General features: G+C 39.4%; 1 protein-coding gene across 5 annotated transcripts in view; it reads right to left on the reverse strand.

Annotated features, from left to right (window-relative positions):
- The window catches only part of klhl29 (kelch like family member 29), a 303,479-nt gene that overhangs the window by 75,843 nt on the left and 202,327 nt on the right, over positions 1-25,309 (reverse strand). For 4 of the 5 annotated variants that reach the window (XM_078399307.1, XM_078399306.1, XM_078399308.1 and 1 more), the window contains 2 exons: positions 15,865-16,386; positions 11,287-11,364 (listed from right to left, as the gene is read on the reverse strand). In XM_078399307.1, the coding sequence (XP_078255433.1) occupies positions 11,287-11,364; positions 15,865-16,386 (600 nt within the window). The remainder of the gene's footprint in view (positions 1-11,286; positions 11,365-15,864; positions 16,387-25,309) is intronic. The other variant, XM_078399310.1, reaches the window with a different exon arrangement.

Consider the following 25,309-nt stretch of genomic DNA (forward strand, 5'->3'; position numbering starts at 1 on the left):
CTCCCCTTCCACCATCAGTTTGAAGAAGGGTCCTGACCCAAAACATCACTATCCATATTCTCCTGAGATGCTGCCTGACCCGCGGAGCTACTCCAGTATTTTCTGTCCATCTTGACATATGGGAGAGACAGTGAGTGGATTGTGATGCAGCTCCATTGTAAATATATATTCCTTTTATTTGTCCCAAACATTGTGGGGCTGACCTCCACTTCATCCTCGACTGGTTCACTAAAGCACAGCAGAGGATGGGCTTTACTCCCGCCATCCACTGGACAAAAATCATCTACCAACTCTTCCTACTCCACCACAATGTTCAGAACTACCATGAAAAGCAAATGCAGTTATTTTCATTGGTCAATGATATTCATGGACAATTCAGCACTGACTGCAAAATCCTTGCTATATTTGCTACTCACTATGCTGCTCTTTGTCCCTTGTTAACAAGGTTATCTGAAACATTCTGTTATTAACAAGGTGGCACAGTGGCACAGCTAGTGGAGCAGGTGCCTCACAGCTCCAGTGACCCAGGTTCAGTGCTAACCTCCACTGCTGAATGTGTGTGTGGAGTTTGCATGTTTTCCCAGTGACTGCAAAGGTGTTCTGTGAGTGCTCAGATTTCCTCCCAGATTTCAGAAATGCGCAGTTTATAAATTATTCGGCCTCTGCAACTTGCACCTTGTTGAAAGGAATGTCGGAAATAAAAGGGAATTAATAGCGATGGGTAATGATGGACTATTTAGATTGGCAGGCTGAAAGACCAATTTCCAGGCAGTATGATTCTAATATATCCACACACTTCCTGGGCCTCCTCCAGTGTCAGAGTGAGGCCCGGCGCAAATTGGAGGAACAGCACCTAATTTTTCGCTTGGGCAGCTTACACCCCAGCGGCATGAACATTGACTTCTCTAACTTCAAATAACCCTTGCTTTCCCTCTCTCTCCATCCCCTCCCCTTCCCAGTTCTCCGACCAGCCTTACTGTCTCCAACTACATTTTATCTGTTTGCTTTGTTGTTACCTTCTCCCAACTAACAATGATCCGTCTGAGGAGTCTCAACCCAAAACGACACCCAATCCTTCTCTCCAGAGATGCTGCCTGTCCCGCTGAATTACTCCAGCATTTTGTGTCTACCTTTGATTTAAACTGGCATCTGCAGTTCTTTCCTAACAATGATCTATTCTACATTTCTTTGATGTCCATTCCCTTTGTCCTCTTTTCATACCTTACACTTCCTAATCTATACATTTCCTTATCTATGTACCTTCCACTCCCTGACATCAGTCTGACAAGGGTCTCGACCCAAAACGTCACCCATTTCTTCTCTCCAGAGATGCTGCCTGTCCCGCTGAGTTACTCCAGCATTTTGTGTCTATCATAGTTCTTTTTGTTGGCAACGCTTTACTCCTCATCGCCTTTTGCAGATTTCCTCGATCTTGTTTAAATGAAATCAAATGACTATTTTGTTTGCATCCCGTAATTATGAGTTGACTATTAACCAGTTCCTCTTAAAATAAAAAAGCTTCCTTTTGAAATCAATTTAATACAAATTGAATAGAAATTTAAGCAGCCTGTTTATTTTCAGATTTCTAATTAACAGATCAGATCATGCCACTCTTGTACACTTAGCTTTAAACAAACCTATTATATAAGCAAACACATGGAAACATCTGGATGAGTGAAGTGAAATCAATGGAATAAAATCTTGATGGACTCATCCCACAATACATAATGCCGACTAAATGACATGAAAGTGTAATAAATAACTGACAACACAAAATAAGATTTTGTAGACTGGAAACGATTGCAGACACAAGTGTGGCAGTTTATTTTCTTGTAACATTTGGTGAAATGCAATTTTATAGAAAAAATGTTGGCTAAACCAGTGTGAGAAAATGAGCTTCCAGATGTACTCGATTTCCCCACATTCAATTCCACTAAATACAAAACATTAAAGGAAAACAGTGGAAAATTAAGCATTACAACTCATGGAAATAAAGATTACAGCAAGCAATGGAGTGCAATAGACAGTATCTTAAAACAGTGTTCATGGATGCTGATAAATTTTGCTTAAAGAGGCATATCAGCCCTCAAGCTGTATTGTCAAAGTTTTAATGCTGCTGTTTATAAAAAAAAGCATAAAGCAGTAGACTGCATAATAATTGTCATTTCTACAGCATGAGATCACGTGGACTCATTGCAATGCTTGTGTGTCACTCGTTTCTGAAAATGTGCAACTATTAATATTAAATTTCCTTTTTGAAGCAGATTTAATCAACCAAACGGTCTTTTGTATATCCACATACTGTTTTTAATTGCTTTACTCAGACTATGGCATAAGTTACCTGCATGACAATAGCCACTTTTAATTATATAGCAAGATCTTGGTCTATGATTTACATTATTTTGAGAATGAAGGGCTCTATTTATAATCAGGGAAAATAATATGCTTATTGTAACGAGAAATGCCACAGATAAGAATTACCCTATCTTCAATTTTTGTAGCCTCTTTTGAATCAAACATTTCCAGGTTGATGAGAGTAGGGTCAAATGATTTTTTTTTCATGGTTTACTGATGATGGTTGATCTCATCCTCGGAAGTAAGGGTGATATCGCATTGGGGGTAACTCTAATGTTTATTTTCTAGCCTTGTGATATTCCATTTTAATAATGTCAATTCAGACCTCCCTTATCTTTCTGTGCTTTAAAACTAGACATTTTTGGCAGCTTGAGTTTAGTTTATTGTGTTGCTTTTTTCAGGTAATTATTATGTTTTAAAAATTAATTTCAACAAATTTATGATATATTTTATGCAAACGTGAAATATATTCAATCTCAAACAGCACAGAGGAGAATGATATCCACTTGGTCAATTTGCATTGGAGCACTTTTACAGCACTTTAACTCCCCCTCCCATTCCCAATCTGACCTTTCTGTCCTGGGCCTCCTCCATTGTCGGAGTGAGACCCAGCGCAAATTGTAGGAACAGCACCTCATATTTTGCTTGGGTAGCTTACACCCCAGCAGTATGAACATTGACTTCTCTAACTTCAAATAGCCCATGTTATCCCTCTCCCTCCATCCCCTCCCCCTTCCCAGTTCTCCCACCAGTCTTACTGTCTCCATCCACTCCCCTGACATCAGTCTGAAGACGGGTCTTGACCCTAAACGTCTCACATTCCTTCTCTCCAGAGATGCTGCCTGTCCCTCTGAGTTACTCCAGCATTTTGTGTCTGGTCAATTTGCCTACTAGACTAGAACCTTAGAGAAATCCAAACCAGAGACTAATTGGCAAGACCTAAAATGCAAGCTATAGCATTGAAACACTATGATGTGGGATACAACCTTGTTTCCTGTCCAGAACTTTGCCTGTTCCTATGTAACCTACCTGAATAAATATTCAGACAAATTACTCTGATAAATAATATTTGTAATCCTGTTGTATGTTTTCTCACTTTTCACCTTTGAGAAACAGTTTATATCCCCCTTTCCTTTACATTCTGCAGTTATCAAATGACGAGTTTAGTGTCCAATATTCTCGAGAAAATTGCTTCTAGATGAAACATATTACTTGGGTAACTAAATCCTGAATCTTTGGGTATGAAGTGAGGCTATTGTAGATCATTAAAGTATCATACCCACAGCCAATGGGTGTGAAATACAACTTTTGAATGCAATTTTATAGACTTACTATGTAATTAATACTAATTATTAATTACATAGCTTGATCTTCAAATTCATCAATGCAGACCTGTACTTAAAGAAATGTTGGCAGCACAATGAGAGTAGACAGCCTGATGAAAAGGTTGGGAGAAGCAGTCCTGCTTCCTCTGCCTATGTCCATTATTGTTATAGCATTTTCTTGCTTGCTTCTTGTGATCTAGTACATTAGAGTACTAGGCTCATTAACAGGTCAGAATTGCCAACCCACATCTTGAAACAGGTTGGCTTCTAATGATAATCCCAGTCAGCGACTTGAATAAAACACAAAGTGCTGGAGTAACTCAGTGGGTCAGATAGCATCTCTGGAGGAAATGGGTAGACATTGGGATCGGGACCCTTCTTCAGCTGCAAAGTAATTTGAAGAAGGATCCTGACCCAATCATGTCAGTCTGAAGAAGGCTCCTGACCCGAAACATCACACAGCATATTGAGTCTGAAGATATGGTGCCTAACCCACTGAGTTACTCCAGCACTTTGTTGTTTTACTCAAGACTCCATCATCTGCAGTTTCTTGTGTCTCTCAACGACTTGAAAGCAGTTTGAGTTAGGGCTTAGAACCTTCAACACCTACCCACCATTCATATTTTTTGGTTGCCAGAATTCCCCCAAAGACTTGCAGAGCAAAAGCTGGATGAGTATTTTACATCGCATTTTTGAAAATGCTGAACTGATTTATTAAATGACTATGCCTGATAAAGGAAAAAAACTCCAGAATTCCCCAACACATGTACCTAAAGAAGGAAAGTCTTAAAACATTTTGACTTCAAAGCATTGAAGTGAGGATATGGTGGAGAGGTGGATTAGCAGTCAGAGTTTTGGACCATTCATCGAGAGTCACAAGAATAGAATAGAATAGAATAGAAAGTAGGTGCAGGAGGAGGCCATTCGGCCCTTCAAGCCAGCAACGCCATTCATTGTGATCATGGCTGATCGTCCCCAATCAATACCCCGTGCCTGCTTTCTCCCTATATCCCTTGATTCCACTAGCCCCTAGAACGCTATCTAACTCTCTCTTAAATCCATCCAGTGATTTGTCTTCCACTGCTCTCTGTGGCAGAGAATTCCACGTTTGAACTCTACCATGGCAAAGATGAAAAATAGATCTAAATACTTAATTTTAAAAAACTCTGGAATATTAAGCGAGTCTCAGTAAAGGGAAGCATGAAACTGTCATGTTGCTGTAAAAACCCAGCTGGTCCATCAATAACCATTGAGGAAGGAAGTCAGGTGTGCTTATCCAGTATGGTTCTCAGACCACATCTCCATATCTTCCACTGTTGAGCCTTAACTACTCCCTCACTTTAGGGACAAATAGGGAGCAATATTAAATGCTGGCTTAGCCAGTGGCATTCAATGTTGCTACCAACCTTCTGGTGCAGAAATAATGTACAATATTGTAAAAATAATGCTGCCTCTCAGCAGCAGAGACCCAGGTACAATCCTGACCTTGGGTGCTATTCTCACTTTGACCACATGGGTTTCCTCTGGGTGCATCGGTTTTCTTCTACGTCCCATAGACGTGCAGGTTTGTAGGTTAATTAGCCTCTGTAAATTGTCCCCATGGAATTGGATTAGAAAGTGGGATAACATAAAACTAATGTGAATGGATGACCGATGGTCGATGTTGACGGTGAGCCGAAGGGGCTTTTTCCATGCTGTGTCTCTAAAAACTATATGTAGGAACACATGACATCCAAACATTATGTAAATACAGGCATGTGCTTGTAGATTGTGGACAATTGCCTAATGGTTGTACAGTATCAGTGGTTTCACATATCTTTTCTAACAGCTGTGATATTACAGTTGTTTCACCAACAGACCCGAACTGTCATTATTACCAGTCATTGTCTCCATCAACAAGGTCAATGACAGAAGAGAATTTTCAGCCTCGGCACTTCAAAAATGTAGCCTTTCAACAACTACAAACAGCATTCTGTACTTTGGCAGGCTGTGATCTGGAATTTAATTGCAGACGCACAGTATCGGACTGAGGATCACACTGACTGGACTAGAGCAGTGAGTAGTGAATTTAAACGAGAAAGCTCAGCAATTCAGAGATAAACATCTTCTTGCAAAGGCTATTATTAAAAGGGTGATAGAATCATTAAAAAATCTGCCAGACATGTCATGAGATAAAGCAGAGTAATCCATATACAATTAAAAATTGATCGAACATTTAAAATGCATTTAGTCTCAACAGTGAGGCACTGAATGCCCTTGTGGTCCACCATAACTCCAGCAGATTTCATCCGACATCTGCAATTCCAAGGATGGATCCTCCTCCCAATTTTTACAGAGCAAGTGACATAATGAGGCAATCCCTAATGTCTGGAAACTTCAAACCATGAGCAGCCACCTTCCTTGTATAGCTAGAATTGGTGCAAGGTTGGAAACAGCCATGCCAAGATTAGTGAGGTTTGCAAAATGGTAGATACAGGCTGACCAGGGAAGTAGCCTGGCCCGCCAGACTTTACTTCTGGGAATTGAACTATTTTTAGAAGGTGTGCAAGAAGGAACTGCAGATGCTGGTTTAAACCGAAGATAGGCACAAAAAGCTGGAGTAACTCAGTGGGACAGGCAGCATCTCTGGAGAGAAGGAATGGGTAATGTTTCAAGTTGAGACCCTTATCTGAAGAAGGGTCTCGACCCGAAACGTCACCCATTCCTTCTCTCCAGAGATGCTGCCTGCCCCACTGAGTTACTCCAGCATTTTATGTCTATCTTATTTGTAGAGGTGCTGGGTCATACCATAGGTTCTAGGAACAGGGGCCAAGCAACTCTTCTTACCCTGCAAAGGCACCTCATGCCATGCTTCCCAATTCCATGGCATGGACTTGCCCCAGATGTGACAGGTGCAGCCCCCGAACATTAACTCGTACTGGCTTCACAAACTTCAGAATTGATGTTCATAGGTTTGCCACAACTGGACGTACCCATTTATGCTACCCGAAGCACTAGAATTTTCATCCTCCACTTGGATTACATATTAGCCTGAAAGCGTTTAGTAAAATGTGAAGTTAAATGATAATAAAACATACAAGACTCTAATCATCTAAACAGAGCAGAAGTGTACATGTTGTACACTAAACAGAGCACAAGTGTACATGTTAGCACTCTGGCACAACAGTAAAAATGTCAAAGATCAATGGGATAATTATATTTCAAATGGTGCAATATTCAACATCACAGGATCATCTGATGATGAGATGGGGAGAGTTATGCTCTACTCATGTAAACAACAGAAGAAGAATTCTTTAAATTTTGTTTCCAATTTTTTTGTTAAAATATGTAATGCTAAAAATATCTAATTTTCTAATGAGAGCTGCAAGTGTAAAGCCTGATCCAATTCAAGCTTGGTACTTCAGTTCTAGGTGTTGCTAGATGAACAAAATAATTCTTATCTTTCGTTGAACTAACGTTTTACTGAAATCTCAAACTCATATTTATCAACTGCTTGATGATACAATCTGGGATTCTCAAATGCTATGTTTGGGAAGGTCAACCACTTACTCCAATACTAGCTTCATTTGACATTTGTTTCAGAAGTCATTCACGACTCCTTGCAGGTCATGTATCATGGAACTTGATAATGATAAAAAACACGATGTGTAGGTAAAACCCAGTTGTATTTTCAATAGGAAGCTGCCAAAATGTCTGTTCAATAATTTCATTTAATGAACTGTAATATTAGGATTGCTTGTCTTTGAATTATAATCTGTTAGACCCGTTTGGGCAGTCAGTACCATAGTTATGACATGTAAAAAATGTTACTACAGCTATATAATTTAAGTCTATCATATGCATATCATATGTAGTTGCTGCAGCATGATGGAGATTTATACATTTTTAAAAATTGAACATTCTCCGAAATAAGGCCCGAGTATAACTTCTAAATTTGCTGAAGCAGGATTTCAGGTAGAAATAATTTGTAAAGCAGAACAAAGCTACATTTTAAAGTTTCACTGGTACTCATGGGAACTGCACAAATGAATGTCAATTTATAAGAATTTATGCTGCAGTCTAGCTACTGTAAAATCTTGCCAATAAATGGTTCTGTTTAGCAGATCAAGTATTTTAACTTTCTTTGTAATTTCTCTTTTGATCTTATGTGGAGTAACCCATTATATTAAGCAATAAATTTGCATTGCATTTTTGTATTTTGGTGCAATTTGACATGTTGAGATTGCCAATGCATTCAGGTGTAATTGTAAAGATAAGCAACCGATCCTAGTTTATCGAGTACAATGAGATCTCAATGATGTGTGTTGGGACCCTAATTGCAAGATTAGAATGTGAATTTAGATCAAGAATTCTGTTTCATCAGCTGATGACAAATTCTATTTTTATTTTTATTTGAAATTAACCAAAAGCATTTTATTCAGTAATGACTGTTCTATAGAGTCCCAAAGCAAATCAAGGAAATATACCAATACCAATTCAGTGGCACAGTGGCCGAGCAGTAGAGTTGCTGCCTTACAGCACCAGCGACCCAGGTTCAAGCCTGACTACAGGTGTTGTCTGTACGCAGTTTGTATGTTCTCCCCATGACTGCGTGGGTTTTCTCCGGGTGCTCCGGTTTCCTCCCACATTCCAAAGACGTACAGGTTTGTAGGTTAATTGGCTTCGGTAAAATTGTAAATTGTCCCAGTGTGTACAATAGTGCTAGTGTATGGGGATTGCTGGTTGCTGTGGACTCGATGGGCCGAAGGGCCTGTTTCCGCACTGTATCTCAAAAACGAAAAACTAAAACTAAATTCTCCCATGTTCAGCAAAAGTCTAAATTGAGGTATGGTTCTCCATCAAACAATGGGACAAATACAGCAACTGGTCATATTAGTGGTAATCACAAAATTATCGAATTGTCTATATCAGTCGATCAGCTATCGATCAGTCTGTACTCTGTATGGATTCAAATTACTCAATATGTCTGATTGACTCTTTGATGCCCATTTGCAAGCTATTCAGTACTTGCAAATAAATAACAGACAATATCCTCTGGCTTTGCTACAATATCCACATCACATAAATGAACAAAAAAAACTAAATAGGCTAAACCTGTTCAGATCTGTGATAATCCAGTGAGGCGAGGAGCAGGAAGTCACGGAGTTGACAGAAACAGAGCAATGAATGTACTGGTACCAAAACATGTTCTATCATCTATATTATTTTGACTGCTCTGTCATTGCATTCCTTCTCATCTTTGCACAAAAAGGGCATTTCTCATCGACTATCACCAAATTCACCAATTTACTGCAGAAATGTCAGAAAATACATCAAATATAATACATCCTTAGGAAGTTCTGAATTAGCTGGCTAATGATCCCATTATCATTTGAAAAATTTGCCACGCATAAACTAGCTGCAGTATTTTCTAGGAGGTTACTAAATGCCAAAAGTAGCTGTAAAATACCTCTATGACATCATGATATTTAATTACTCCTATCTTCCGGTCCATTACATAACTTTCCTGGTCTTCTCTTCTCTCCTCTCTTCACTTGCCCCTATTGCTGCACTGTAAAACTTACTGAATCTCTGTGTCATCAACTTTTCATTGTTCTCATGGAAAGTACTTGCCCTAAAATGTTAACCAGGTGTTGTTACCTGAACGGCTGAGAATGTCTGATTTATTTTTTTATTTGGGACATCCTGAGGATGAACTACATAAAGGTAAATTCATTTTTTATTGTTTCCATTTTTTTGTTGTCTCATATTAGTTCCCATATAGTGTTCGTACTACCATGATCAAGATTATTTTATACTGTTGAGCCTACGCATTTTCTTCAAGCAGTACTCGAACATAAGAATTTGCAGCAGGAACAGCTCAACATTCATTAAAATCATGGCTGGTCTTCTACTTCAGCTCATTTTCCCATATTCTCTCCATATCTTTCAGTTCCCTTAATATCCATAAATCAATTGGTTCCTGTTGAATAAATTCAGCGACTGAATTTGTTTCCCCTCATTACAGCTCTTTGCGATAGAGCATTACAAAGATACACCATTGTCTGAGTGAAGAAACTTCTCCTCATCTCAATGTGTAATGGGGTGCCCTTTATTCTGAGATTGTGACCTCTGGTTCTGGACCCTTCAGCCAGGGGAACACCCAGTCTGTCATGCTCTTTTGGAACTTTATGTTTCAATGAGAGACCCTCACATTTTTCTACATCGCAGAGAAACTATTCAGACTGTACTATTAATATAATACATTATTTTTCTTCAAGGCAACAGTTTAATTTCAAGCAAATAAATTAAAACTGATTTACTGTTATATATTGGTATTTAAATTTATTGCACATTATATTACCATGAAATCATTATTTTTAAAAATCAGAACATGTTCCTGAATTATTTTGCATTTTTTATTGATGTCTCAGCTGTACCTCTTCTTCAAATTTTTACTTTGATTTGTGCAATTCAGCCAAAATATATCATAATTGGCCTCTTACCCCACAATGTTTTGTTTCCAAATGTGAATATGCAGGCTTCTCATTACCACTCGAACAGCTTACAAACCTACACTCCAATAACAACATTTTTTTGCTGCCTAAAGACAAGCACAGCATACTCCAAGCACTTTTGGGATACTATTTAATGCATCGGAGAGCAAAATGTTTGCAAAGTTTTTGACCTTGAATCTATAAAATTGACAGGCATCAACAAAACTATAATTAAAATAGTAGATAGGCACAAGTCTACTCTGCTGCTAGCCCGTAAATTTCAGTAATAACCCAGGCATAAGTGAATAATATTTCAACAGGCCAACTCTTCTAAAACATTGAAACAGTAAAACTCTTCTAAGTTTTCAAAAATATTTTCAACTGTGCTCAAGTTTGTATTGCCAATTAAAATAGTTATGGTTCATTTTCCTTGAAACAGATTTTTATAACCACTAAACTCACGAAAAAATCTGGGCATGGACTTCCTAACTTCTTCCTGGAAAAAGCAGTGTTGGAATGGGGTAGGGTGGAGATAGGTGGATGAAAGAAGGAACTTTCGAGATATTGTTGGGGACAGAGGGGAGTGTGGGGGAGATATTGGCAGGCAGACTTTTAATCCTTGCTGTAATTTATTCAATGTAATTGGTCTAAAAGCAGCTAGAAGACTACATGAGAAATGTTTGTTTCCTGAACCCAAATGTGTCTAGAATATTTTGGGGAAGGTGAGAAGCTCAAGTACTAGAGTTAGACTTTTCATCTTCAAATTTGTCTTTACATGTAAACAAATTGGTCTGAATGTACAATGGGCTAAATTTGATCCCTATCCAATTTTTATGACATCTCTTTTTATGACATCTGACTCTTATGACTCTATTCAATCTATTTTAAAGATGTGTGCTATTAAACGTTGAATGCACTCTGGGCAAGTAGCCAATGAAGACGAGGAATCTTGGTTGAGGTGCCAAATTATGCTGATGACTGGGCCACAGTGCAAATCTGTTGGCTATCCATGGCCACCATGCCATTAATTACCAGTGGCAACTCATGGTCGATGACCAGAACTGCCGGAGTGAAGTATTTTGCTGGAGTCTCAGTCTCCAGAAGGCCCTGATCAGCTAAAGACACCTCACCTGCTTGAAGTTCCTCCGTGGTGTCAAGTCTGGGTTGAGCTTGGTCCATGGTGCTGACGGGGGATTCGCGTCGATCACCTCCAGAGAATTTCCAGGGCAGAGTCAAAAGACATAAATTACTCAAAAGTTATTTTCTGATGAGTCCATTAAATTGTTGTCACATGATCATCCCCATGACTTCCCAGCTATGGGTGAGTGGGGGAACTGCTGTAATGAAACCTGAAGTATAAGAAAATAACTGCAGATGCTGGTACAAATCGAAGGTATTTATTCACAAAATGCTGGAGTAACTCAGCAGGTCAGGCAGCATCTCGGGAGATGCTGCCTGACCTGCTGAGTTACTCCAGCATTTTGTGAATGAAACCTGAAGTGATTCATATGGAGGCATTTCTAGTCAATACCCAAAAAGTGGATCACTTTAGGTTTGGATATAATTATTCTGAAAAAATAAGTACTATTTATCGACAAAATGAAAGGTGAACCTCACTTTTCGCACATGCCTTTGCCCCAGAAATGTACTTCAGGGCAAATAGCTAAAATTACAGAAATAAATTTGTAAAACAAAATTTAAGTTCTAAATACTTTCAAATGCCTCATCTGCCCTGGTAGGAATGTGTTTGATTTGACAGTGGGCAGTTTCATGATGGGTCAGATTCTATACCTCATGCCAAGATGGTGCAAAGACTTTGGGGTCGGTGGGTGGGGGAGGTGCTGAAATGGTGCCAGGGTCAGAAAAGGATTGGGAAATGTACTTAGCTTTTGTCTTTCAATGTACAAGCTCCTAGCAATTCAGTGGAGGGGGAAAATAAAAGTACCCTCCAAAGTTGTGAAATGCATTAGTCTAACTATTGATGTTATCTTAACTTCAGTGGAAACAGTCCAAATGCTGAAGACAATTAGCAACAAATCCTCAAATATTAAGTTATGCTGAAGAGTGTTAAATAGTGAATCAATTAGTTAAATAAATAACACACAGCTTGCTGAAGGGCGGCAATGGCATTACTGGATTGATTTTCCTGTCTCATCCCCACTAGTGCCATTGCTGGGTAGAACTAGCCCATGTGTAGCGCCACAATCACCTACCTCAATTCCTACCCATTTTCTTTCCTATTTACCTTACATTGATGCACATTGGCCAACCATCTGGCTGAATCTCCCCCATGGAAATCTATAGAAACATTTGGTACAGCTATAGGCTTTTTAAGTCTGAGACCGAGATGGAAGACTTTTAAATGACTTAACTCATCCTGATAAGGTTTTACTCAGCATATCCTGGAATATCAAGACATTGGGAAGAAATTTGAATGAAATATTTAGTATCAGGTCTCACTAGAAATCCGACACAGGGAAGATTTTTATATGGAATCTCAGAAATGTAACATGACTAGCTCGGAATACCTCTTCATTTCTACAATGAATCACCCCTTCAGTAATGGCGAGATCACCTCCATCCCTCAGAGAAGCTCTAAAAAAAAGTTCTCCAGCAATGTAAAAGTACCAAGAACCATTAAAAATAGATCATCAGTACACTCGCTAACCCGAATAATTGGGCACATATGCATTCCATTATAGAATAGCAGAGGAAAATGGATCCTATAAGGTACCAGACTTTCTCATCAATTGATTATGGTCATTGACCCAAATAGCATATCATGTTTTATTTTGCAACCAAAATATTACATCATAATTGATTTGAGTTTTTCATACAAATTCTGGAGATAAAGGTGAAAGTAATTATAATCATTACAAACTCAATTAAGATGCAGTGGAGTTAACCCCTAGCGATGATGGGTACCCAATGTCTTTCTCGCACAATTTCATTTCAGTGCAGTAGCTCTCTCAAGCACTTATGGAAGTTGTTTCTTCTGGCACCAAGTGCCTCACATTGTACAACTTCACTGGGTTGGAGAAGGAATCTTGTTTATTTCATAAGAAATTTATGGGAATGAATCTTGCTATCCAATATTGGCAATTCTGATCAGAACCTATGGAGAACGACTATTTAATCTCCGTTAAATCTCAGACTTCTAGATATGTGCATTTAAACACAGAAGTCTGAGACTTGCTGAGTGACAGATGGCATCGCATCTGTCACCACTTTCCGTCATTAGAGTCCAATTGTGATGACCAGATTTGCAGGGATTCCCCTGCAACAGGCCCAGATCCTCTTCCAGGAACGATTCAAAATGCCGACTGACTTCAAAGGAGATTATAGGGTAAAGATTTAATTGGACAAGAGGATGACATTTGGCTTTAGAAAGTATTGTTTCGCTTTAGTTCCTGGTCTTTAATCATTATCTTGTGTTCTTGAGATATTTTAATTCAATTTGGTATTTAACATTTATATAAAATGGAAATTCTGTTTTTAGTTTTAAACTGTATATGCTGCACAATGCTCATTTATCCAGAGCCTGTTCCTGGACTCAAAGGTGCAGAAGAAAGGTCCAGTCTTTTACTGCTAACACAGGCGAATGTACATGTCCAGGGATTAGAGGCGGCAATTCTGGCCCAGTCCTGCATGATCTGGTCCAGAAAATTAGTTTGATTTAGCAGGGGTTAAGATTGCCCACATAAAGATATATAGACAGCAAAATATACCATCAGCACTTCATGAGGTTGTTTTTAAAATACTTAACTGATTCAAAACCAATACATTAATAGATTGATTTTACTCAGAGGAGAAATAAAATATTTCAAGCATCATAATTAATAGGGGTATTTATTTTCCCACTGATGTTTTATCTGTATGTTTTAAAAACTTAAAACAAGTAACAGCTGTACAAATGTCTTCGTAGTCTGCTGAGTTCTTCTCTGCAGCTCTTCGAAAGCCCACAATCTGAGTTTGCTGACACACACTCTTGCCTCCTTACCCAATTCCAGCTATTCTTTAACACAAAATAAGAACTCACCCCCTGTTCTTGGATGCCAATGCCTAAACCTCCAACTTACATTTCACTTCCTCAATTTGAAAATCCTGCACATTTTCTTCTCCTTATTTTTAGCAGACTGGAGCAAGTTATAATCACATAACCCTCCTTGATCCTCTGAGTTTTGTTTTCTAGTGCATCCTCCTCTTTTTCACCCTGTGATGTACGACCACATGCCAGTTGCCAGGATTTCCTACTCACGACCTTGCAGCCCCAGAACCTTCACTTAAACACAACTTTTTGCCAAGAATGTGCTTCCCAACAGATCAAACTTCACCTCGGCATACAATAATTTCTGAAGCACCTTGTGACATATCTCTACTTTAAAGGAGGTACATAATTTCAAGTAGATAGTTATCTAAATCCCCTGCAATTGAAGACTGGCAAAATAATTCATTTTCAGTTGGATGCAGGAAAAGCTCCTAATCATTATAACATAAGTAGCACACCGCCCAGCGGTATGAACATTGACTTCTCCAACTTTAGATAGTTCCTCTGTCCCTCTCTCCCCCTCCCCCTTCCCAGTTCTCCCTCTATCTTCCTGTCTCCACCTATATCCTTCCTTTGTCCCGCCCCCCCCTGACATCAGTCTGAAGAAGGGTCTCGACCCGAAACGTCACCCATTCCTTCTCTCCTGAGATGCTGCCTGACCCGCTGAGTTACTCCAGCATTTTGTGAAATAAACACCATAGATGCAGTGATAGATTAACTGGGAGAAATGAATAACATTCTTTGAGGCTTCACTTTTTTAAGCCAAACTCGATAATTACACATGTGGCAAGAAACATTGAATAGTGCAGAGATAAATGATATTAAAGAATCATATGGCGTGGATTTTGCAAAGGTGACAGAAGATAATGAAAAATCATAACATTTAAACAAAGATCTAATTGGAATCTAAATGATTAGCCGTGCATCTCTTCCACAATTTGTCTTTCATTCCAGATTTACAGCATTATTCTTTACTCTTTTTGGCTTGGTGCTACTTTTATTTTCTCCTATTCAATAGGTAAATTTATATGATATTTGATCATACTTTTAAGGATAACCAAAGAACAACATGTGTATTCATAACTGAAAGTGTGCATGATCATCATTGTGTCTCGATCGGAAATCTGCTGTTTCAGATTCAGTCCCATGAAAAAAACTGGAACTTACTGCAAGTTATGAAATAGTCAACAGTGTTCCAAGTTATAAATTAAGTTCTATTCTTAATGACCAGCTTACCAGTTAAGCACTTGTAGACCACTTATGTTCAGAAGTTCACATTATTCGGCAAGATGATGCAGGATACCAACTACCATTACCAGGACAGTACATTAAAAAATATAGAATATCACCATTGTTCTTACTGAGAAAGACTAATTTTTGTACAAATTATAATCAATCTTAAATACCTGCAAAATTATTTGATTGAAGCAGAATAAGTAGGACGCATTTATTGCAACTGAGTTGTTGTTTCAAAAGAATCAGTTAATTATCCTCAAATGTTTAAATGTCATTGTACAAAGAATTGTTTAAATCAAATTTCCTTCTATATATTCCTTCTTCTACAAGTCTGCAGACCATGATATACCAAGTGGATGATAAAAGGCATTAATGAAGCATGCTTCCACATTAAGTATACAATAAAACAGCAAACTGAACCTACCTTTCGGATGCCAAGGGTCTGTGAACTCGTACTTTCCCGTCCCAACAGTTCGTAGCATCTGGGTACCATTTTTGTCATCTTCGATTTGTGTCGGGTTTAAAGGAAGTTGGGAAACAACTTGCCCATTGACGCCTTGAGCATTACTAGGAAGAGTTACTGAAGGCAGATCAGATGGATGCAGAATGGGGCAGCTCATGTGACCATTCCCAATTGTGGTAGGGGCAGACTGAGTCACCTGACCCACCCCAGTGAGAGGGGACACGGTCATCGGATGACTTGTTGTGTACAATGGTTGACTCTGCAGATTCACAACCATGTTGCTTAGTGGTTGTGAAGGATGCTGTACTTGATAGTGTGTTGTCATAAGTGGAAGCTGAGGAGGAACTGGAGGTGGGATTGTGGCCGTAACTCCAATCACTGGACCTTGAACGCCAAATGTTGGTGCCTGCGCAATCCCATATGTGGGAGGTATTAGGGCAGGTGGGCCGACGGCAGCAACTGAAGGGACCCATGGTGTTGGACCTGAAATTTAAAGAAAGCAATGATTAAAGTGTCAACCCTCTCCATGATTTCCATAGCTCTACAATCATGCCTAATAATTGGAATCCATATTTTGCTCAATCTTTAAATAGGCATGAACTAGCGCTTCAAAGATATCTTATTCTTACTTACTTACTAGTTTATTACAGACTCAGGGTCCAGATAGAAGACAAGACATTACATAGAATAAGTTACATACAAAAGCACAATAAATTGCATACAAAAGCACAATAAATTACATACAAAAGCACAATACACGATTAAAACGAAGAATAAAAAAAATCAGTGTCCTAGAACGAGACAACTATACCAATGTCTCCACTGCTGGGATTGGTAGCGTGTAGTGCTAAACCTTATGTTTGATAAGGCCACGATGATTTCATTTTCAGAGTCATTAATCCAGCAAATAAATTTATACATAAGATTTCTTAAGACAATTTGTAAAGTATTGACTCCTGCTGCCACAAACATTTCACTTGCACTACACCATCTAGGTCTCTTAAGTAATATTGTCATAGCATCATTATAAGCTACTTGAAGTCTCTGTAAGCTTGCTTTTCTGTAGTTTGACCACAAGTGTGCAGTATAGAGTGGTGTACAATATGCTCTGAACAGAGACATCTTCACTCCATCTGTACACGCACTAAACTTGTGTAAGAGAATGTTTGCTTGTGCATACATCATGCGGCGTTGCCTATAAATATTCTCATTATCTGTTATTTGTTCTGTAATAAAATTTCCAAGATATTTTACCTTATTACAGACACTAAGATTATTATCAGACAATTCAAAATCAGGAAACTTCAGACATTTATCCTCTTTGGTTCTACAGATCATAACAACACACTTACCGGCATTATATTTGATATCATGTTCCACACCATACACAGAACATATAGGAAGGAGCTGCTGGAGACCAGCACTAGATGGACTGAGGACCACAAGATCATCTGCATACATAATATGGTTCACTAGAGTATTACCAATCATGCACCCAGTATTACAGGCTTTCAATTGCTTGGACAGATCATCTACATAGAGATTAAAAAGAACTGGGGACAAAATTCCCCCTTGTCTGACGCCATTGCTAACCCCAAATGGGGCTGAGACCCTCTGGCCCCATTTTACCTGCATTGTCTGGTGGGCATACCAGTAAGCCAGAATTCTCACAATGTTTTTTGGGCACCCCCTTTTACTCAATTAACAAACAACTTTCAAACAAAATGTGTAATATTATAAAATGTGTAATATTTAACTTCACTTAAAGTACATTTTTACCAATTTGCATTATTTCTTGGACTCTTCCTGTAGATAATGAGTGTGAGCACTACATGTTGGGGCGCGTAACTCAAGTTGGGGCATGGAAGATGTGGGAGAAGTGGAGTTGATGTAATTTATGTGGGTCTTGATTTTACAAAAGTAGCTCAATAACGAAAATATAAAGACAGCATTATGTTGAAAAGAACATTATTGCATCATCATTGCAAGGTTACTTACCGTTAAACAACTTTAATACTATCAAACTCAGTTATTAAGAAATATATCAGCACAATTTATACTGTAAGATATAGTCCCCATTATCTAAACAAGATGCATTTTCTATGATATCTAAATCAGAAATAATGAATGCATCAAATAATCTGTTTCTCTCTACTTCTCAAAGTTTTCCAAAAAAACAACTTTTTGTCCAGCACCACATAGCACATTTGAAAGTGTGACCTGAGAATAAAGGTTCTGACTGTGTGTCCTATCTATGTCTCTCATAATTTAAAAAACTTCCATTAATTCTCCCCTTAACTTTTGACTTCTGCTTCCGGCACTAGTCTGTCAATGTCTTTGTATTGCACACACTATTCACTAGAGCTCCAGGTTGAGATACCATCTACAAATTTGGAAATTGTATACCCAAGTGTAAGTCCTGAATGTATATTAAATAAATCAGTGGCCCTGACGTTGATGCTGGGTATTCCACAACATTTCGTTTAGTTTAGAGATACGGCGCGGAAACAGGCCACCGAGTCCGCACCGACCAGCAATCCTCGCACACGAACAATACCCTACACACACTAGGGACAATTTACATTTTATACCAACCTAATTAACCTGTATGTCTTTGGAGTGTGGGAGGAAACCAAAGATCTCGGAGAAAACCCACGTGGTCACGGGGAGAACGTACAAACTCCGTACAGACAGCATATACTTCCTCTACTCCTTTTTTTTGGCTCTGTTCAATGTCAAAATTTTATCTAAACAACATTTAAGGATTATTCATCCTGATCATTAAAGGGTGCATAAAACATTTTCTCCTAGATCTTCGGTTTCCTCCCACATGCCAAAGACGTACAGATTTGTAGGTTAATTAGGGTATAATTTTAATAAAGTATACATCCAGATCCTGCTCTGACTAATGAGGCTTCTAAGGTCTCAGCTACCTGCCCTCCAGCCACACTAATTCTGCTAACAGGTTCTCAGACATGGACTTCCACTGGGGGATTGGATCCCACCTGCACAGCAAGACCAAGTAAGTCACCCAATATGGCTGAGCACAATGCACTCCCCACATGGCTTTTAACCTGTCCCTGTTCACAGGTTGCCAAAGCCACTGCTGAGATTAAAGAATTAAAAGCAATAACAAAACAATTAAAATTGCTAGTAGATTAAGAAATAGCCGGGTAAAAGCACTCAGGTGTTAAAAAAATTAATTAAATGGATTAAACTTACTGAATTAATCAAATAAATTATATTTTCTAAAAGCAAAATACAAAGTGCTGGAGTAACTCAGAGGGCCGGGCAGCATCTCTAGAGGATATCGATAAGCACTGTTTCAAGTTGAGACCCTTCTTCAGACTGTTTGTAGTAGGAGGGAGAAAGTAGTGGTGGGACAAAGCCTGGCAAGTGATAGGTGAATACAGGTGAGAGGGGTTGTTGATTGGCAGATGGGTGGACAAAGGCCAGAGAGAAAAAGGAGACAAAAGTAGATTTATTATTCTCCCAGCAGCTATAACTTTCTATTCAATTTAATGGGCATACAGTACTTGTGACAGATTTATCCTGATGTAGGTTCAGTGGCAGATCTCCCTGACTGAGAACTGGAATTCTGAGGAAACTTGTCTGCTCTTTTGGAATTTAGAAGGATGAGGGGGGATCTTATTGAAACATATAAGATAATTAGGGGATTGGACACATTAGAGGCAGGAAACATGTTCCCAATGTTGGGGGAGTCCAGAACAAGGGGTAGGCCATTTAGAACGGAGATGAGGAAGAACTTTTTTCAGTCAGAGAGTGGTGAAGGTGTGGAATTCTCTGCCTCAGAAGGCAGTGGAGGCCAGTTCATTGGATGCTTTCAAGAGAGAGCTGGATAGAGCTCTTAAGGATAGTGGAGTGAGGGGGTATGGGGAGAAGGCAGGAACGGGGTACTGATTGAGAGTGATCAGCCATGATCGCATTGAATGGCGGTGCTGGCTCGAAGGGCTGAATGGCCTACTCCTGCGTCTATTGTCTATTGAGTTGTTTGACGGTGTAGCGCAGGTGACTAGGGTTGCCATTTACCTGAAGCAATCTGGTACATTTCAACTAGCATCTGTATGTCTTCATTTCTGCCAGGTTAAGTGCTTAAAAACCTAACAAATTCAAAGCAAATTTACGTACTTTAAAGTGAGAGATATGTCCAATGATTTTCAAAGGATAAAAAGGCGTGCAAGATAATGATACTCGAGAGGCTAAATGCAATAGAGGACATAAAGAAATAGCCGAACCAGCAGGTCCCATGGTCAATCTCCGGTCTGTACTTAGTTATAGGGTATCAGGAGAGGAGTAGGGATCTTGCACAAAACTACATCAAAATCAGCTTTCAATTCTGTTTTTGGGGCAAAGACTGACGAGGTAAAGAGAGCCAAAAACTTTGTATATGAGAGAATACAGTTTTATATATATGCCACTGAAATACTAATTTAAAAGGAAATGGACCACTAAAATAAAATGGGAAGGAAATTTGTTTGCCAGCACATGTGCTAAATGCATATTGCCACGGCATGTAGTACACCGTTTCTGAAATTGGTTCTGGAATTGAACCTTTTATGCAATGCAGGTTTCACAAATTAACTCCATCACAGAATACAAAATGAATCAAAACCTTGCTATTCACAACCTATTGGGTAATTCAGATCTATTGCCTCGGGGAAATATCAAATGCATCTGGCTTTAGCAACAGCAGAGGTTAACATTCAACATCTGACTGGGATGTGAAATTGCTTGGAATGTTATGGATGATACTCAAACATTAATTTTTTTAAAGAATGCAATATCTTCCTACAATATTTAATTAAAGCCAGCATATTACAGAAGATATAATTTTTCACATCATTATCCTGGTTACACAACACTGGATGAACACAATGGATCTTCTTTAATTAAATTTGGAAATAGGAGACGCTGCCATTTTTATTGCTACAGCATGCATGTTGTCTGCTCTCCATTCATTCCCCGCTCTCTCCAATGACTCCTTGTGTCTCAGTATTTCACATTAAATGCATTTTAAACACAATCCATTCTACAAAAGTGAACACGATCTGGTTTACATCTCTGCAACTATCTGCTAATCCTTTACTGCGTACTTTCGATCCACCGTATCAAATCCTCACCAACGCTGGCAATCATTCACTTGTGTTCTGTGCTCACAGGAAGACTGTTGGGAAAGGACAGGAATGAGAATAAGATCCTATTTAATTTAATGGATTGTGTATGAAGGAACTGCAGATGCAGGTTTAAACCAAAGATAGACACAAAATGCTGGAATAACTCAGCGGGACAGGCAGCATCTCTGGAGAGAAGGAATGGGTGAGCTTTTGGGTCGAGACCCTTCTTCAGACTGACATCAGGGGGGAGGGAGATAGATAGATAAGGAAGTGTGGGTGTGGAAACAGGGCAAAGTGAATGGAGATCAAGGAAAATGTAGAATAGATCATTGTTAGCTGGGGGAAGGTAACAACAAAGCAAACAGAGATAAAACGTAGTCAGAGATAGTAAGAGTGGTCGGAGAACTGGGAAGGGGGAGGGATGGAGAGGGAGGGAAAGCAAGGGTTACTTGAAGTATAAGAAAATAACTGCAGATGCTGGTACAAATCGAAGATATTTATTCACAAAATGCTGGAGTAACTCAGCAGGTCAGGCAGCATCTCGGGAGAGAAGGAATGGGCGACGTTTCGGGTCGAGACCCTTCTTTGGGTCGAGACCCTTCTTCGGGTCGAGACCCTTCTTCAGTCTGAAGAAGGGTCTCGACCCGAAACGTCGCCCATCCCTTCTCTCCCGAGATGCTGCCTGACCTGCTGAGTTACTCCAGCATTTTGTGAATAAATACCTTTGAAGGGTTACTTGAAGGTTAATTTAATGGATTTCTTCCTTGGTTTGGATCCCACATTTGAACAAAGTTTGTCCACCTGGAGCTGAACTGTAGACCTCAGGGAGCGGCATTCAGACTCACTGAGGAGCATACAGGAGGCACACAGTACTACAAAGTATTGTAGATTAGAGTTTCAGTGAGGCGGTCACATCTTTGATTCAGCCAGATAAATGGGGGACTGCAAGGTGGGACAAATAGGCAGTGCAGGAGTCCTCTGTGGCTATTCCTCTCTCAAACAGGTATGCCATTCTGGAGACCGTTTGGTGGTGGGGAGGGGATGGGAAGGCCTTTCATGGAATAGCAGCAGCAGCAGCAGTTAAATCAGTAGGCACCATGATTGGCTCTGTTGTGCAGCAAGGAAGGTCAAACTCTGGGAGAGATTTAGTGATAGGGAACTCTTTTCATCAGCGGCACAGGCAGGCATTTCTGTGGCCATGATTTCAGGATTGCGTGCTGCCTCCCTGGTGCCAGAGTCAAGGGTGTCCCTCAACAGGTACAGGACATTCTGAAAGGGAAGGGTGAGCAGCAAGAGATTGTGGACCAGCAGAAAGAGAAATTAGGTAGTGCCTATGGAATTTAAGGAGTTGGGAAGAAAGTTAAAAATCAGAACCTCCAGTGTTATAATCCTGAGATTACTCCTTGTGCCATGTGCTAGCGAGACCAGACATAGAAAAATAATACAGCTGAATGCATGGCTAAAAAAACTGGAGTAGGAGGGAGGGCTTCAGATACCTAGCTCATTGGGAACTCATCCAGGGCAAGTTGGACGGGTTGCTTCTAAACTTGAGGGGGACCAATAACCTTGCAGGGAGTTTTGATACTTAGGAGTGTTTAAACTAGTGTGGTGTGAAGGTAATTAGTTGCTCAGCTGTGGAGTGATTGAGAACGTAACGGTTACGTCAAAAATCGAAAAGCAAAAACAAGCAAGGTCAAGTTATTGAATAAGGCAGGAATGTTCGTCTGCGATGTATTTATTTCAATGCAAGGAGTGCAATGGGTAAAAGAGAAGAGTTTAAAGCCTGGATTAGTATATGAAATTACAGAAACCTGGTTAAGAGAAGGGCAGTATAAGAAAATAACTGCAGATGCTGGTACAGGCAGCTCATTATTCCAGTATACAGATGTTTTAGATGTAACAGAAATGGATGTAAAAGAGAAGGAGAGTTGCATCGCCAATTAGGGAGAATGTCACGGTTGCATCAAGAGAGGACGTGCTAAAGGTTGAAAGCCTCATAATACTTATAAGGACTTACAACAGCACTTATCTGTAGAGACAAGGAACTGTAGATGCTGGTTTACAAAAAAAGACAATCTTCAGGCTTAAGAAAGGTCCTGACCCCCCGAAACTTCATCTGTCCATGTTCTCCAGAGATGCTACCTGACCTGCTGCTGTTACTCCAGCACTTGGTGCCTTTTTTTAACAGCACACCCATTCTTCTGACACATAGCCGAGTTCTTGTTATATCTTGCATTTTCTCACAAATGTGTCTTTTGCAAATTACAATCAGGCATCCCTAAACTGCATACAATCATTGCTTCTATGTGAAATAGAGGTACTTCAGAATATTTTCAATCATTGTTTTTCTTGGATAGATTTCTGGAGATTATAGTCAATAAATACTGGCGATTGTGCAAACAAAAAGCTTCCTATTAAGTGCATGTTTTGACTAAGAAGTAGCTCAGGGTCATCAAAAGGTAAGGTTCCAACTAACAATATAATTTTCCATATCTTCCTTTGGTGACTGAAGATTAAGACTGACTTGGCTGCATGACTTTGGCAATCCCTTAGTACTATTCAATTCTACACCAAGCTATTTGTCCTGAGTCAAGTTCACTTGCCCAAGATCAAACATAATATTCAAATACAATCTTAAAGTTTGCAGATGATCTTCTTTGATTTTGAAATAATCATGGAAATGCTAAACTGATATTTTTACAGCAAAATATGTTTTCTCCACTGCTTTTGACCAGATATTGCAGATATATCAATAATAAAACAAAGATTCTAATCATGTGCACATATTTGTGTAGGATTCACTTTATCTCTTCTAAATTTTGTGAATAGTAAAATCATGAGAATTTATGGCATAGAAGGTGGTGGCCATTCAGCCCACTATATCTGTATTGGCCAAAGAAGAGTTATGCAGCTTAAATCCCACATTCCAACAACTGAAGCTAACCCACAGCATCTCAAGTGCATGTCCAGTTAGTTTTAAAAGCAACTAACTTTTCCACTTCCACCCACCGGCTAGATCATGCACTTCACATTTTCTCGACTTATTGGCACATAGAGTGAGGAGTTAGAAAATTAAGTGATGTAAAGCCTTTCTAACTCCTCATCCTATCTGCGTGTTAATCCCCTGTATTTCAGAAACCAAGACTTCAGCCTTGGATAGCCATAAAATGCTGCTCTGACCTGTCTGACCTTCATTTTGAAGAAGGGTCTCGACCCAACACATCACCAATTCCTTTTCTCCAGAGATGCTGCCTGACCCGCTGAGTTACTCCAGCATTTTGTGTCTATCTTCGGTGTAAAGCAGCATCTGCAATTTCTTCCTACACTTCAGCCTTAGACCTCAACATTTAAAAAAGTATTCATTGTTTTTTTCTTCCGACAATGTTTATACATTTAAATTTTCCCTCTTGTATTCCATCTGCCACTTTTGTGACCATATCCACTTGATGACCATGCACTCGCTTAAATTCATTCTCAAAAGTCAAGTATTGAGCTGTCCTAAAATTATTTAGACAATTCAATATTTTGTTGGGTAGAAGTGAAGTAACACCTATTCCTATCAGCAAACAGCCAAGCAGATATATGCAAGCCATTGTTAAGGAGTTTCATACACATCCACAACTCAAAGATAATTGGTCATGGTTAATAAATGCACACCTATTATCAGTCACATTTCATGAAGAACTAAAGGATTTGGGCATGAGCTTGTGCAAATGTAAGTGAGACCTTTATGATGGCTGAAGAATGCAAAATGTTTTCAGATTTTGCTCATGGCACAACATAACGAACAAACACTCTAAGGGCTGCCTCCCAGCTCCTGAGACTGGTTTGAACCTCAGGCGCTGAAGATTTGCATGTTCTTGCGGTGAACTTGTGGATCTCCCGAGTGATCCTGGTTTCCTCTACATCCCAACAATATATTAATAATAAATTAACTGGCTATTGCAGATTATTACCCTTTGGTATAGCATAATGTAAAATTAATCAGAAGTTGATCGACTTGTGAGAGAGAATAAGTTGCAGGAGTACATAAGACAATAGACAATAGACAATAGGTGCAGGAGTAGGCCATTCAGCCCTTCGAGCCAGCACCGCCATTCAATGCGATCATGGCTGATCACTCTCAATCAGTACCCCGTTCCTGCCTTCTCCCCATACCCCCTCACTCCGCTATCCTTAAGAGCTCTATCCAGCTCTCTCTTGAAAGCATCCAATGAACTGGCCTCCACTGCCTTCTGAGGCAGAGAATTCCACACCTTCACCACTAAGAA

Source organism: Rhinoraja longicauda, chromosome 5 (assembly GCF_053455715.1).
Source record: "Rhinoraja longicauda isolate Sanriku21f chromosome 5, sRhiLon1.1, whole genome shotgun sequence".
In the NCBI taxonomy this organism is placed as follows: domain Eukaryota; kingdom Metazoa; phylum Chordata; class Chondrichthyes; order Rajiformes; family Arhynchobatidae; genus Rhinoraja; species Rhinoraja longicauda.